At 40.0% G+C, this 17,115-nt stretch overlaps 1 protein-coding gene and 1 long non-coding RNA gene across 2 annotated transcripts in view; one reads left to right on the top strand and one right to left on the bottom strand.

The window, feature by feature from the left end:
* MTHFD1L (methylenetetrahydrofolate dehydrogenase (NADP+ dependent) 1 like) overlaps positions 1 to 17,115 on the top strand; it is a 190,607-nt gene that overhangs the window by 167,772 nt on the left and 5,720 nt on the right. Inside the window, exon 27 of the mRNA XM_072995277.2 lies at positions 12,868 to 12,982. Coding sequence (XP_072851378.2) covers positions 12,868 to 12,957 — 90 coding nt within the window. The 3' untranslated portion in view covers positions 12,958 to 12,982. The remainder of the gene's footprint in view (positions 1 to 12,867; positions 12,983 to 17,115) is intronic.
* Positions 1,386 to 17,115, bottom strand: part of LOC140705935 (uncharacterized) — an 84,984-nt gene continuing 69,254 nt past the window's right edge. The window contains exon 3 of the long non-coding RNA XR_012085567.2: positions 1,386 to 3,078. This is a non-coding gene — a long non-coding RNA (uncharacterized LOC140705935). The remainder of the gene's footprint in view (positions 3,079 to 17,115) is intronic.

Raw genomic sequence — 17,115 nt, 5'->3', positions numbered from 1 at the left:
AGAGGTTGCACTTGTGTTAAACATGAATATTTGTTCTGAGGAATTGTAACTTCACAGAACAGTTTTCTTCATGTTAATGGCCTAAATAAATGAGAGAGTTGAGAGGTTTTTCATCTGTCATTGTACATCTGGTGATTACACTGTAGTGACAGGAAAATTATGTCCAGATCCCAGAACTTGGCTAAATTTTTAGGCACACTTTATATATTGCCAAACTCTTACACAAATGGCTTGATTCCTACATATTGGTTACCCTGCCTGACAATCCTGCATCCTGTATATCAGGCACTGTATAAAACTAATGATTCACCTGTGGCCTTTTTAGCAACAGGATTTCCTCAAGTAGTGGGCCTCAGGAATCACACTTCCAAGTAAGCTCATGTTGATGTTATCAAATAGCTGGCTTGACATTTCTACTAATCACTCCAGATTACTCTCACTGCATTTTCCTATGCTGTCATGCCTAAGGGCAGAAGAATTCCTTGGAGTGCCCCCTAAAAGAGGTCAGGGACCTGTGGCCCTCACAGATGACAACTCCCATAATCTCATAGCACAGGCCATATGGCCTAGGGCTAAGAGTTTGCTGTCCAGAACATTTAGAAAATCGAAAGATTCTCATCTAAGTCTCATCCGGCACTTACTGCGGAGAAAGCTATAAACATTCTGGAAGCACCAGATGGTTCTCCCTTTTATTGTAGGTCCCTGTGTTGCACGTTCTGGTAAACTGGTGCAGAGCAGCACCACCATAAGCAGGGCCAAGAAGAAAACACGTTGATCCTTCCAATTTCTCTGCTTTTGCTGCTAGCTCTAACTCTTCCGGGGCTGAACAGGAGAGTTGTCCATATCTCTACTACTTGCCTTACTTCATCTGTCTAAAACAATGGTTCCCAAACTTTTTCAAGTCACAACCCCCTTTTATCATAGCCAATTAACCTATGAACCCCTTGCCACATTTGCATGAATAGACTATTGCCGTCATTCCCCAACATGACGGCATGTCACTGCTGTTGCTGCTTGCCCTCCTACTGTTCCTGCCACTGACTCTACCACCACCAGTTCAAAACTGTGGAGGGAACAGGCTACAGGAGGTTAAACATAAGGGAGAAGAGGTGGCAAAGTATTTCAAAAATGGGACAGGGCATGTAAGGACATCATGGTACCAGGGAGGGGGCAAAACCTTCATGCAAAGAGGGCCCTCCTCAGAAACTGGCACAAAGCTTTCCTTGCACCTGCTGCAGAAGAGCCAGGTTGTTTGTGTTTGTGTCCCCCTTCTGGAAGGTTTGTTGCAGGGGTCTTCTTTTTCCTTTTCATCTCCTCCTTTAGGCTCTCTAGAAGTGATGAGTCATAATTAATATCCCTTTCTCATGGAAGCAGCAGCAATTAAATCTTTATGCTGGCATTTCTTTTTAAAAAATAGTCCTGTTCATCCCTTCTCAGAAAGTAGAGGCTTCTTTCTCCTCCAAAGGGCCTGTTTTTCATACACAGACATACACACTAACTTTAATATTCCCGTTCCGAAAGCTCCAGGAATATATTTTTTGACAAGGGCTACAACACATATGCGAACCATGAACCCCCCCCTCCCAGAAAACATTCTGCAACCCCCTTGGGAAAGGGAAAGAATAGCTGTGAAGTCCTTATTCACAATCCAAAAGTAAGGGTACCTTTTAGAACATTTTTTAAAATCACAGTGTTAGCTTCCTGCCATGAATTTTGGATCTTCGTTACTAATGCACCATCCATAATGCAGTGGTGCTGAACCTGACTGGTCAAAAGCTAGCTTGTGTTTGTATTTTCTTAGTGGTCTCTAATAAAGGTGTCACCAACCCTCATCTTTGGATCCTGTTTACAGACATAGTAGGTGGAGATAGCATCTAACAAAATTTTAAGAACATGGGGAAGGAGGATGTTCAGTGTTATGAACACACAGAGGAGAGCCATGCCAGCTGTTCCCTGATACCAACTCTGAATGTCATGTGAATGCATGCAAAAAAACAAAATGAAACACAGCACTGAATGCATGGTGATTTGACAGAAATTCCTGTTTGGCCTAAAGAAAAATGGAAGGTGTTCTGGGTGGATTTCACATATCATATATTCTTTAAAATGCAGTATTATTCGTGCCCAACACAGACTGAATTGAAAGGATTGCTGCATTGCCATTAGTGCTGTGCCACCATTTTGACAAAGTAGCATGGTAAATTAGCCACAGTACAGCATTAGTTGCATGGCCCACCATTCTGTTGCTCTCCATGGGATGTTATGCAGGTAATACTATAATCTGCCAAAATGCATAAACAGAACAAAGCATGCTGTTAAAAGTGGTGTCAGAGAGCTGTAATCTACTACCACACACTTCCCAGGGAAATGTCTCCAGTGAAGAGCAAGGGAGAAGATCAGAGTCTCCTGTATGGATGGTATACATTCAGCAGGGTAATTGTTGTGGGTTTTTCGGGTTCTTTGGCCGTGTTCTGAAGGTTGTTCTTCCTAACGTTTCGTCAGTCTCTATGGCCGGCATCTTCAGAGGATGGCACTCTGTGCTCTGATGTAGTTTGCTTGGGAGTGGAGTATTTATGGCTATGAGATAGGCTTTTGTCCTATTCAGGAAATGATTAGTGTGTCTTGTTGTGGGTGTATTGTTGGGATAAGGAGAAGAGACTAACTGTCACTGTGATTGATGGGTGTCATTAGCTGGTCTTTTGTGTGTAATGATCCCCGGTCCTTGTGGCTGGGTAGAGGTCGTTGACCTTTTGCACGCTGTATTTTTCAGAGCTGGAAGCCAAGTTTTGTTGACTTTCAAACTTTCCTCTTTTCTGTTGAAGTTCTGCTGGTGCTTGTGGATTTCAATGGCTTCCCTGTGCAGTCTGACATAATGATTGCTGGTGTTGTCCAGTATTTCTGTATTTTGAAATAGAGTTTCATGTCCAGCTTGTTTTAGGCCATGTTCAGCTACTGCAGAATAATCAATCACTAAGATGATATGACTTGCCTACTTCCCTTTGCCATCCTCTGTAGCACCAGTGTGTGACTGAAATCCAAGTTCCCACAGCAGCAGAAGCAAGATGGTGGAATGGTGGTCTGGAAAGAAGAGAATAGACGTGAATAAACAAGGAGATGTCACATTTAGATAGCAATAGCATTCATTCTGCTGCAGCTACTAGGGAGAAAATCCATTGTTTGATCAGGACAGGCGATCAATCCACAACAGGCATCGGAAGTAGAAATGTGAACATGGCAGGGAAAGAAGGGAGGGCTTACACTGCAAGGAGATGCTTACAGCAGTTCTTTCATTGATCATATTGCTACAACTGAATAACAGTACTGTGGAAGGCGAATCCAAATGGTGGAGAATGAATTGTGGCATCTCACTCCAGTTGTGACTTTTGTACTGGTATCAAACAGTGTCATAAAGTGCATATATCCACATTAGATGTTTAGATAACCCATTCCCAAATGATACCCTTGACTATGACACAACCCATCTGGATCCTCTTTATTATTTCCAGAGACAAAGAAGAATGCTGTTATCATATTTTTAGTGACTAAGCTTTTGCTTAAGTTAAACAAATTATCAGTCAGCATCTGTTGCCTACTTGCAAAATCTGTATCTGAAAAACAGCAAATACATTAGGAAAACAGTTACAGACAGACCCCCCAATGATATAATGGGGCTGCCTGTAGCAGTCCAACAGTAGAAAGGGTCTGTTTCCATGAAACAATATGTGACTGTGACATATTGCCTCTTACATTTGCATAAAAAAGCAGTCAAATCCAAATATGTCTTCATAAATCCATATTATTAAATATAAAGTGCCTAAAATTGTGATTAAGCCGCTTTCATAAATTGTGTATTTGTTTTGAAGTACTTAATGTATAGGGATTATAGATATATACTTTGAGAACTGTTTAAGTACTTTGTTTTTCAGAAAGAGTGCTGCCCTGAAGTCTGAAAATATTAGAGTTTTAAAATGTTGATTCTATTCCAAGGCAATTCCATCTTGCCTGCTCTAAGCATCTGTTTTTCCAGTCTGAGTTTCTAGGGTTCGTGTTTCTTTTCTTTTCCTTTTTTCTTTTTTGGAAGAAACATCACTTACGCTAACGAATTCAGGATAACATTGAGCTTCAGAAACATAACATAAATGTTGCTTATTTTCTTCAAGCTAAACTATATTATTAAAAATCTACTTTATCTCCCTTTCCCCCTTTACTTAAGGGCTACCTGACAATATGTGTAGTTGCTGTGTTTTCTTTGTAGAGAGAGTCAGTCAAATTTACTTTTCTTTAGAATGGCATACAAACCCTTACCATGTTTCCCCGAAAATAAGACAGAGTCATATATTAAATTCTGCTCCAGGGGATGTTTTATTTTTTCATATACAACAATCTACATTTATTCAAATACAGTCATATCATCTTCTTCTGTGGAGAGTGGGGTTTCACTTAACTGGGGTTATTTTTGGGGTAGGGCTTATATTACAAGCATCCTGAAAAATCATACTAGGGCTTATTTTCAGGTTAGGTCTTATTTTCAGGGAAACAGGGTAGAAGAGTCATGTGTGAAAATGTCTCTTTGCTCCTCAGAAGTAACCCTGTTCCCAGCTTTCTAGAGACTTTACCTCCATCAATCTCCTCAGCTGTCATTTCTCCAAGACTGCCTTCCCTCTTTCAGGCCTTTCCTCTGGGCTGAATGTTACTGGCTGATTCAGAGATAGAAAAGTGTTTGAGAAAGGATTAGGTCATAAATAGTAAGCTTTTTAGAAAGGGGGAATAATAATAATTGGATGATTAATTATTATTAATTTAACTTTAAATTAGTTTGCAAATTTACATTATATTACTACACTTAAAAGCCTTACCAGAATGTTTTACTCCTTTTTGTCTTTAAGGATTAACTTCAAAATTAGTTTGATCTTCTTTTTTAATCAGGTAACCTCCCTGATAGACAAAAGGAATACTGCAGACGTAGTATATCTTGACTTCAGCAAAACTTTTGACAAAGTGCCCCATGATATCCTGATTAGCAAGTTAACTAGGTGTGCCCTGGATAGATGAAGTGTCAGGTGGATAAAGAATGATATTATGAGGTTGATGATTAATGGGTCCTTCTCTAACTGGGAGGAGGTCACTAGTGGGGTACCCCAAGGCTCAGCCCCAAGCCCGGTGCTCTTCAATATTAATGACATGGATGAGGGAGTGCAAGGAATGCTTGTCAAATTTGCAGATGATACCAAATTGGGTGGAATAGTTAATACCCTAGAAGACAGAAACAAGATTCAAAATGACCTTGATAGGATGGAGCACTGGGCAGAGAGCAACAGAATGAAATTCAACAGGGATAAGTGCAAAGTACTGCACCTCAGAAAAAGAAACCAACGGCACAGTTACAAGATGGGGGACCCATGGCTCAACAAAAGTACAAGCAAGAAGGATCTTGGAATTGTCATAGATGACAAGCTAAATATGAGCTAACAGTGTGATGTGGCTACCCTAAGAAGCCAATGTTATTTTAGGCTGCATTAATAGAAGTATAGTTTCCAAATCCTGTGAGGTGCTAGTTCCTCTGTATTCAGCGCTGGTTAGGCCTTACCTTGAGTATCGTGTCCAGTTCTGGACACCACACTTCAAGAAGGATGCTAACAAATTGGAATAAGTTCAGAGGAGGGCGACAAGGATGATCAGGGGGCTGGAAACCAAGCCTTATAAGGAAAGGCTGAAAGAATTGGGCATGTTTAGCCTTGAGAAAAGAAGGCTGAGGGGTGATAATGATAGCACTTTTAAAATATTTGAAAGGCTGTCATACACAGGAGGTGCAGGATATGCTCTTGATCATCCCAGAATGCAGTACACACAACAATGGGCTCAAGTTAAAGGAAACCAGATTTTGGTTGAATATTAGGAAAAACTTCTTAACTATTACAGCAGTATGACAGTGGAACCAGTTACCTCGGGACTTGGTGAGTGCTCCAATACTGGAGGCATTCAAGAAAAACTTGGATAATCACCTGGCAGATATGCTTTGATTGTATTCCTGCATTGAGCAGGGGGTTGGACTTGATGGTTTTGTAGGGCCCTTCCAACTTCACTTTTCTATGATTCTATGATTACATCTCAGGTTTTAAATAAGTGTCTATGCATTTGTTACTTAACTGGAATTTGGTAAATGTTTATTTCCTACTGTTTACTTATTATTTCTATGTACATCCTGCCTTTCCCCCAGAGATCTCAAGGTACTGCACATGGCTCTCTTCCTACCCACTGTTTCCTAAAAACAACCCTGTGAGGTAGGCAAGGCTTAGAGGAAGAAACAGGCTCAAGTGAGTTCCATGGTTCTGTGGGAACTTGAACCTGGATTTCCTGAAGTAGCTCTGTTGCTCATCTGCTTCATTCTGGCCTGACTAGATACGTGGATCCTCCCTAGCTTAAGAAAAAGTACCACCATAACACCAACTTGATTGTGGAGAAACATTAATGAAAGATAAAACTGTAAGTCAATCACTTTCATTACAAATAAATTGAATTAATTTGCCCTTTCCTTCAGCAAATGTCCACAGTGATTCATGGATTAATTGATGTTAATGTGTCAGTTCCTATAACTATGTGTATTTACCTAGATATTTTTCCCTTCTGATTCTGTAAAGAATCAGAATAAAGATGCACAAAAAGAAAATAGCAGGGCCAGAGCCCTTTTTCCCTTGTACTGCTGCCTTCTTCTGATTCAGGTCCCATCACAATTACACATACAATTTTTAAAAACCACAGGAGATCCAGTTGCATATTTCCTGCTATCTCACCTAGTTATGCTCTAAGAAGAGTCTTCTGTGTTGTGTAGTGTTGCTTCCCTTGTGACATGTGGTTTGGCTGACTTAAGAATACATAATGTGCTCTTCTGGTATTGCTATTTATCTTTGTGTTCTGCTCATGACATGTTCGGCCAAGGTTGATGGTGGGGAGGGGGTGTCTATTGCTGTTTCAGCTTTGTGACAGGAGACATAGTCTTTGGAACAGGAGAGGGCAAACCATGCCACCCCTTCCGAATGCGCATCCAGGCCAGTTTCAGACTAGAAAATTCCTTTATTTTATTATTTTTTAAAAAATGAAGTGTTGTGGGCAGTTACTTTTTCTAGCCTAAAACAGGTCTGGGGTGCAAAATTACATCAAAAGGTGATGGGCTGCACCTCACATGGACTTCATCATAAGAGCTTTCAATGGATTTGGAGCAGGAAGGAGATGCAAACTGAGAGGTAAAAACAGATGAAGGCTATGTATGCACAATAAGATGAACAGAGCAAGCAGCTCTAATGGGGCTTGATAATAATCTTGATTAACATGTGTGAAGGAAGGCTAGCCACAAATCACGACTTCCAGTGCTTACTCAGAAATGTTTATTTAGGAAACAAACCTATCTTCATTCAGGAGGATATATGTCTTGATCCTAACCAATAAAGATGACTTGGTAGATGAAGTCACAGTAAGGGGAGTTGGTAATTGAAACTTGATGGGATGACTATAGTACAGTAATCGAAGGACATAAATTGTTCAAAAAGAAGAGAAAGGGGGGGTGGAATCATACTATATGTTTAAAATACATATTCCTGCATAGGAATATGTAGCCACCTTGAGTGGTTCTATGTGATTCAGATAGGCGGGATATAAATAAAATAAAATAAAATAAAATAAAATAAAATAAAATAAATAAATAAATAAATAAATAAATAAATAAATAAATAAATAAATAAATAAATAAATAAATCATTAAATCATTAAATCATTAAATCAATCAATAAATAAAGATGTACAGGAGGATGAGCTTGATTGTCCCACTGAGAACATCTAGATCAATATAACTGGGGCAAAAAAAAGGAACATGGTATTTTGGATCTAGTACTGACTGCTCAATTAAAAAAAAGATGCAGATGAAACTTCTGAAAAACAAACTGCAATAATTTCAAAGAAACATGATGTAGTAGTAATAGGGAATACCAGTCATTCTGCTATCTGTTGGGAGGCAAATTCTCTCACTCGCGGACCTTTCCAGAAATTCCTAGCCTGTGTGGCTGATAATTTTCTCCTACAAAAAGTGGAGAAAGAAACTAGAGGATTTGCTATCCTGGACTTGATTCTAACCAACCAGGATGAATTGCTAGATAAGTGGCAGTAAGGGAATTCTGTGGGAAAAATGACCAAGTTATACTGGAGTTCTTGATTTAAACAAGCAGAAACACTGAGTGTAGCTGTCTGTGTATGCTAGATTTTAGGTTGGGTTAGGCATCCTTCAATCTCGAAAGACTATGGTAACGTGCTCTGTATGGAGGACTTGGAACAGCATCTAGTGTGGCTGAGGAGGCCAATTCGAGAGTGACAATCCCTTCCACACTGAAGACAAATCCAATCTGTCCCCTATCCAGCTCCCTGATTCTGCTGCTTTTGTGACTTCCTCTTTGTCTCGGCCTGCTGGACAAGGGTCTCTTCAAATTGGGAGAGGCAGTGATGCGATGCCTGCCTCCAGGCTGAATGCTCAGATGTCAGAGTTTCCCATCTGTTGAGGTCTATTCCTAAGGCCTTCAGATCCCGCTTGCAGGTGTCCTTGTATCACAGCTGTGGTCTCCCTCTGGGGTGATTTCCCTGCACTAATTCTCCATACAGGAGATCCTTTGGAATCTGACCATCAGCCATTCTCATGACGTGCGCAAGCCAACGTAGATGTCGCTGTTTCAGTAATGTATACATGCTGAAAATCCAGCTCGTTCTAGGACTACTCTATTTGGAACTTTGTTCTGCCAGGTGATACCAAAAATGTGTCAGAGACGACACATATGGAAGGTGTTCAGCTTCCTCTCCTGCCGTGCACAAAGGGTCCAGGACTCACTGCAGTACAGCAGTGTGCTTAGGACACAGGCTCTATAGACCTGAATCTTGGTATGTGTCATCAGTTTCCTATTGAGCCATACTCTCTTTGTGAGTCTAGAGAACATGGTAGCTGCTTTGCCAATGCGTTTATCCAGCTCAACATCTAGAGAGTGTGTGTCAGAGATGATTGAGCCAAGGTACACAAAGTCATGAACAACCTCCAATCCTTGTGTGGAGATGGTAATAGAGGGTCCACGCCCTGGCCCATGACTTGTGTTTTCTTCAGGCTGTTTGTAAGTCCAAAGTCTTGGCAGGCTTTGCTGAAATGATTCATGAGTTGTTGGAGGTCTTCAGCAGAGTGGGCAACAATGGCTGCATCATCTGCAAAGAGGAAGTCCCGCATGCATTTCATTTGGACTTTGGTCTTTGCTCTCAGTCTAGAAAGATTAAAGAGCTTTCTGTCTGATCTAGTCCGGAGATAGACACCTTCTGTTGCAGTTCCAAAGGCATGCTTCAGCATGACAGCAAAAAAGATCCCAAAAAGGGTTGGTGCGAGGACACAGCCCTGTTTCACTCTGCTTTGGATGTCAAAGGGATCTGATGTTGAGCCATCAAAAACTACAGTGCCTTTCATTCCCTCATGGAAGGATCTGATGATGTTAAGGAGACGAGGTGGACATCCAATCTTGGGAAGTATTTTAAAAAGGCCATCCCTGCTAACCAAGTCAAATGCTTTTGTAAGGTCTATGAAGGCCACTAAGAGTGGCTGTTGTTGTTCCCTGCATTTCTCCTGCAACTCTTGGAGGGAGAATACCATGTCAGTGGTGGATCTGTTAGCTCGAAATCCACACTGCGATTCTGGATAGACTCTGTCTGCAAGTACCTGGAGCCTCTTCAGCACAACACAGGCAAGCAGCTTCCCTACAACGCTAAGAAGAGAGATGCCACGGTAGTTATTGTAGTCACCCCTGTCTCCTTTGTTCTTGTACAATGTGACGATGTTTGCATCCTTCATGTCCTGTGGTACTCCACCTTCCCTCCAGCAGAGACAAAAGACTTCATACAGTCCGGTGGTGATGATCTCCTTACAACATTTCAGCACTTCAACAGGGATGTTGTCCCTTCCAGGTGCCTTGCTGGAGGCGAGGGAATCCAAGGCCGCTTTTATTTCTGCTAAGGTTGGTTCGCTGTCCAGCTCTTCCAAGACAGGCAGGCACTCAATGTTATTTAATGCTTCTTCGGTTACTACATTCTCTCTGGAATATAGCTCAGAGTAGTGCTGCACCCAGCGTTCCATCTGCTGTGCTCGGTCCTGGATGATCACACCAGTAGCAGAATTCAAGGGAACAGATTTCTTCTGTATTGGACCTAAGGCCTGCTTGATACCGTCATACATTCCTTTGATGTCACCTGTGTCTGCTGCTATCTGTATCTGACAGCAGAGCTGAAGCCAATAATCATTGGAGCATCTCCTGGCAGCCTGTTGGACTTGGCTACACGCAGCTCAAAGAGCTTGCAAGTTGTACTTGCTAGGACAGGCTTTGGATAGCCAATTCTATTAAACTCAGGATAATAATTAGCGTTCAATGGCATTAATCTTCACAAGAAGTCTAAGATGGTTGGTAGGCACCCCTAGAAACAATTCCAACAAGAAAAAAAGAGGGAAGAGTGCAAAAAAGTCAATATAGCTTCACAAAAAGCTCAGCAAGGACCTGAAAACAAAAAAGGGAGACATATAGAAAGTGGAAGGAAGGCTACAAAAGAAGAGTAGAGACAAGTCGCAAAAAAATTGTAGTAATGGCATTAGGAAGGCAAAAACTGAGATTGAGCTGAGGTTAGCAAGTTAGCAAGAGATGCTAAAAGCAACAAAAAAGCATTATTTAGGTACATGTGCAGCAAAAGACAAAGCAAAGAAACAATGCCTCAGCTACTCAGCGGGGATGTAAAAATAGTAACAGATGATGAAAAAAAGTACTCAGTTCTTGCTTTAGCTCAATTTTTAAACCAAAAGACAGTCTAAATGTGAAATAGGGGTGGAGGGGACAGTATTTCAGTTTGGGATTGAGAAATCATCAAGGAATACCTTATTACTTTGAACACATTCAGTTCTCCAGGGCCCAGTGAACTATATCCAAGACTATTGAAGGAACTGGCCAAAGAACTCTCAGAACCACTGCCTATTATTTTCTTAAAATCATAGAGTGAGTGGCAGATGATTGGAGGAGGGCTAATGTCTCTTATTTCCAAAAAGGGCAAAAAGGAGGAACTTGGGAACTACAGACAGGTTAGCCAGAGATGGGAGATAATTTCCAAAATGGTGCTTAGAGTGCAGTTTCTCCCCAACCCACAAGTCACTTGCATACTGCTTCTTACTTCACCATAAGAATACTTGCCTGGCATGAACAACAGCGATGCCATGCAACTTTTGGGACTCTTAATACATTTTTTTCTGAACTGTGTACAAGACCTTGTGCACAGCCTGAAGAAGCTTTCCACTTGATTTTTTTAGTGGTCCAGTAAAGGTATCAACTGTTCCTTTTGATATAGGACACAGTCAGTAATGATATTAGCCAAACTGATTGGACTTTGTTGTAGATGCAGCTATCTTTTCTTATTTGTTGTTACCACAGTACTGTTCTTTCCATAAGGAAGGCAGAAGTTGCCTCACATTTAAAGCTCTTCAAGAAATAAGTCTGAATTTTATTAACACACTTCAGATTTTGCCAGGCTTTAACCTTTATACTGAGAGAAATACAAAAACATTCCTGGAAATTTGCCAAATTTCCTCAAGCTGGGCTTAATTGTTGTTTCAAATTTCATGTCTTTAGAGTGAATAAAATTAGGAAGGGGCATTTATAGGGGAGTATGGACACAAAGTATTAGGTACTTCTCTTGCTCAGTGGGATTCCTATATGGAGAAATAACTTAAGAAGTTCTAGAAAGTTTGTCATAAAATTCTTTATTTACTTTTATTTGTTGATGGCAACACCAAGTACTTTGCAGTATCTGAGCCCAGATAATTAGTTTTAGGCAATTGTTAAGTATTTTAGGGTTTTAATGGCAGAATAAACTGACCTTCCATGGAAGTTTGTTTCTTCTAACTGAGGAGCTGTCTTATAGTGAAAATGTGATTGTGAAGTATAGTTACCACTTCACATGGACTAAACTATTTTGGCACTGAGAACCTGCATTCAGAAATGAGTTGGCTGGAAGAACTTAATACTGAAAGCAGGTTTGCTCTAATGCAGCATTTACCAAGATGGCTTCAATACCTTCTTGTTCACTACCGTATTTTGCTAATCCAAAATTTCTTTTTTCAAGAAAGTGGAGTGGGAAGGCAGGGATCAAAGTGATTTGATTCCTGCTTTCCCCCTCCACTTTCTTGGGAAGAAAGTGCTTTCCTACTCCACTTTCTTTCCAGAAAGCTCCTTTCCCCCTCCACTTTTTCCAAGGGGAAAAGCAGCTTTTTGCAAAGAAAGTGGAAGGGGAAAGCAATTCCTTCTTTCCCTCTCCACTTTCTTGAGAAGAAAGAGCCTTCCCCCTCTACTTTCTTTGCAAAAAGAGGAGGGGGAAAGAGGGATCAAAGCACTTTTATCCCTCCCCCCTCCTTACTACGTGTATAAAATGACCCTCAATTTTTCCTTTAATTATTTTAGGGAAAAGTGTCATTTTATACATGGAAAAACAGTACTAATTTTCCTAGTTCCTCTGTTCTATTCTTTTTGAAGTATAGCTGATTTCAAAAAAAAAACCTAAACAAACCAAACTCTATATACAATTGTCTTGAATTTCCCCCCCCAGAACCTGTTTTCTGCAAGCAATCTGTGGAACAAATTATTGTGTTTAAGTATTTAGCAAAACAGATTTGAGTAGCAGATGGTCTGATTCTTTTCAATACACATGAAGTTATGAGCCCACGAAAAACAATATGGTATCTCACTTCATCATGGGTATATATGCACAGTGTGGCTATCAGTTTATAGTTGTGGGACCATAACTTCTAGTTTATTCTTCCCACAGATGAGCACTATGCCAGGATTGCCTACGAGACCTTGTTTCTATGATATTGACCTAGACCCTGAAACTGAAGAAGTTAAAGGGTTGTTTTGAACCAAAGGATGAAGCAGAGTATAAGGTGAGTCTTTGTTCACTCTGTTGTCATTACATAAAATAAACTTCCACTTTTTTCTTTGGTCCTCACAGTATCAATAATTAAAAACTCAGTGTGAAGACTTCAAACACATTATCTCTTTCCTTTCCTGGCATCAGATGGTTTTTCTTCATTGTACAGACACATTTTCAGCAAACATGTGTACCAAATTCAATTCATCTGATGATAACAAATTTAGATTTTCCTACAAGTGTAAGAATATACAGCCATGGCCAAAAATATCGGCACCCTTGCAGTTCCATCAGAAAATGCAACCCTTCTTTCAGAAAAAATATTGCAGTTGCAAATATTTTGGTACTTACATGTACATTTATTTGGTTTGCATTGGAACAACCCAAAAAACAGAGAAGAAAAGTCAAATCTGATACAATCCCACACAGAAACCCAAAAATGCACTGGACAAAATTATTGGCACCCTTAACTTAATATTTAGTAACACCCCCTTTGGAAAAAAAATAATTGAAATCAATTGTTTCCTGTAACCATGAATGAGTTTCTTACACCTCTCTAGTGGAATTTTGGACCACTCTTCTTTTGCAAACTGCTCCAGAGCCTCAAATTTGAAGGATGCTTTCTCCCAACTGCTGTTCTGAGATCTCTCCACAGGTGTTCTATGGGGTTCAGATCTGGACTCATTGATGGACATTTCAGAACTCTCCAGCACTTCGTTTGTAACCATTTCTGAGTGCTTTTTGAAGTGTGCTTCGGGTCATTGTCCTGCTGGAAGACCCATGGCCTCTAGTGGAGATGCAGCTTTCTGACACTGGCCACTACGTTGCGCCCCAAAATTCTTTGGTGATCATCAGATTTCATGATACCGTTCACACAGTCAAGGCATCCAGTGCCAGAAGCAGCAAAGCAACCCCAAAATATATTTGATCCTCCACCGTGTTTGACTGTAGGGACTGTGTTCTTTTCTTGGAATGCCTCATTTCTTTTTCTGTAAACAGTGCCATGATGTCCTTGACTGAAAAGCTCTACTTTTGTCTCATCTGTCCACAGTACGTTCTCCCAGAAGGATTGTGGTTTTGTCACATAAGTTTTGGCATATTCTAGTCTTGCTTTTTTATGCCTTTGTGTCAGTAGTGGTGTCCTCCTGGGTCTCCTACCATAGCGTCCCTTTTCATTCAGATGGCGACGGATAGTGAGCTGACACTGTTGTACTGTCTGTCTGCAGATCAGCTTGAATTTGTTTGGAAGTTAATCTGGGTTCTGTATCCACCATTCAAACAACGCTTCGTTGTAATTTTTCAGTAATTTTGCTCTTCCGTCCACATCCAGGCAGGTTAGTTACAGCACCATCGGCTGTAAATCTCTTGATGATATTGCACACAGTGGACACAGGAATATTAAGATCTCTGGAGATGGACTTGTAGCCTTGAGATTGTCAATGTTTTTCCACAATTTGTTCTCTCAAATCCACAGACAACTCTTTACACTTCATTCTTTTTTCCTTGCTCAGTGTCACACACAACACAAAGGTTGAGTCAGCTTTACTCCATCTTAACTGGTTGCAAGTGTGATTACTATATTGCCCACACCTCCTACTTGCGACAGGTGTGTCTAAATACAAATTAAAGGAGCATCACATGCTTGAAAAGCAGTTATTTCTTACAATTTAGACAAGGTGTTGTTCCAACACAAACCAAAGAAATGAACATGTGAGTCAAAGATTTGGAACTGCAAGAGTTTTCTAACAGAAGGGTTGCATTTTCTTCTTCTTTTCTTTTTTAAATATTTTAAATATTTTAAAATATATATACAATATCTTTCAAATCAGTACTTTCTAATATAATGGTGCCCCGCTTAATGATTACCCCGCTTGATGATGAATCTGCTTCACGGCGATGTTTTTTGCGACCACTATTGCAAAATCCGCTTTACGACGATCGGTTCCCTGCTTCGGGAACCGATTCTTCGCATTACAACAAACAAAACAGCTGATCGTCGGGTTTTCAAAATGGCCGCCGGCTGTTCAAAATGGCTTCCCACTGTGTTCAGGACTGATTTTTCGCTGCACAGGCATCGGAAAATGGCTGCCCTATGGAGGATCTTCACTGAATGTTGAGGTATTTCGTCCATTGGAACGCATTGAACCGGTTTTCGATGCATTTCAATGGGTTTTTTAATTTTGCTTGGCAAGGATTTCGCTCTACAGAGATTTCACTGGAATGGATTATCCTAGTCAAGCGAGGCACCACTGTATTATATTCAGCAAGAGCATTTCTAGTTTGAAGTGTTTACCATAGTACAATATCTAATATGTAATATTGACTACATAACTCTGTTACAGTACTAAAATCTTTAACCTATGTTATATTCTCTACTCATACTTATTTCTGGGCTCAATCAAAAAAAATTTCAGTTTTCTTTAACATAACTTCTCAAATTCTCAGATAATATCTATAACAAGCTATCTCATTTTAATCCCAGATCAACCTTATAACTCTAAATATTTATAACCACACACACACACACACACACACACACACACACATATATCTTCCAAATCAATAATTTCTGATATTGTATTCAACAAGAGTATTTCTAATTTCAAGATTATATATACTTATATGATTTCTTATATGACACATTTTATCTATCTCCAAAATCATTTTACTCTGTCATTTATCCATCCACCTATACAGAAGAAAGTCCAAAGTTGCTGAGAATATTTTGACCTGGATTAATCTCTAACACCCTTTTTGCCAGTTTTGAAGTGCCATCTATAGAACATCTTTAAAACATTTTCTCTCACATTTACTGATTTGTACCCCTTCTATCATTGCTGCCTTCACCCTTTCCTTTTCTATATTCTCTTCTAACAAACAAATATACATTTTCGAGTAATCTTCTCATTAGTATAAATCCACAACTCATCTACCTGGGCCTTCCCCTCATAAAAACCCATTATTTTATCTTCCTTCGATCTTGATTCTAAAGTCTCTTTCTGCTGCTCCCACTGCTCTGGTGAAATGGTCTCCCTTCTGCACATTCCTTTCCACATCCTCTTTAACTCCTGAAGTTACTGCCTTAATTTTGAGTGTCTAGGTTTTAATCTGATCCTTAAATTGATTGACAATCTTCCTCTGAATCTCCTGTATATACTTCTTAAAAGAATCTTGCATTATTAATTTTGATGTACTTGTACATTGACTAAAAGCTGTCATATCTACTTCTTCGATATAGATTTATTGTAGAATAAGACTTTCCACTGAAAAGTAAAAGAATCCAGCTTTTAGAAAGTTCAGATATTTTGATACTGCTTCTTATAATCCAGCAGGGCCGACTCTACTTCTGTTTTCTCTCCAATTCGTGCCACATCCACCAAGTCCATTTCCCCCCTCTTCCCGTATTCCAAATTCAGTTAGGAGTCATAAAACAGTAAAACCAATAATCAGTCCTTCTTCGTGTTAAATCAGTCAGTCCAGACCCAAACTCCCATTTAACACATCCAATTGTAAATCCAACTTCAGCCAGGGACAGTTTTAATTTATAATCCACCATTTGCAGCTCAGAGCAAGGCCACTTGGGGGGGGGTCCCCCTTTTTGTCTATCAACACCCAGAATTCTTCTCAAGTACCTCTGTTAAACACTCTCTTTAAGAACTCCAGTCTTCTTAAGCCTCTAGTATTCTGGTATAATAGTCTATACCATCAAGGGAGGACAGGGGGATGAGAAAGTGAGCTCAGTCCATGTCTTTTAACTTTAGTTTCTCTTTCAAGTGCGACACAGTTAAAAATTGGCTGATGTTTCAGGGATACGCCAACAAAACCATTTAGAAAATAGAGTTCTCCATTTGATTTCAAGGAGAGCTTGAGTAACAACTAATTTATATCTTAATTACCCCAATTTAGCTGGCTTCTAGTTTGTTTGTTTTTGTTGTTCTCTTTATTGCTCCTCCACAGCTTTTATTTCTTCTCTGCTTTAAAGTCAGCAGTTTGAGTTGGATCTGTGCTTGCTGATGCTAAATAAAAGGCCAGTTACAGTTCATGTGAGCAAGAATCTTCTTCATACTTCCCACCTTGGCAAAGTTAGGCAGCTAATTCACCTGAAATGGTGTCTCCTGGGCCAGATGCTTTGAGAAAGGAAAACTC

The sequence above is a fragment of the Pogona vitticeps genome, chromosome 1 (assembly GCF_051106095.1).
Source record: "Pogona vitticeps strain Pit_001003342236 chromosome 1, PviZW2.1, whole genome shotgun sequence".
NCBI lineage: Eukaryota > Metazoa > Chordata > Lepidosauria > Squamata > Agamidae > Pogona > Pogona vitticeps.
Note: the sequence above shows the minus strand (reverse complement) of the source record. Positions and strands in the feature narration are given on the sequence as shown.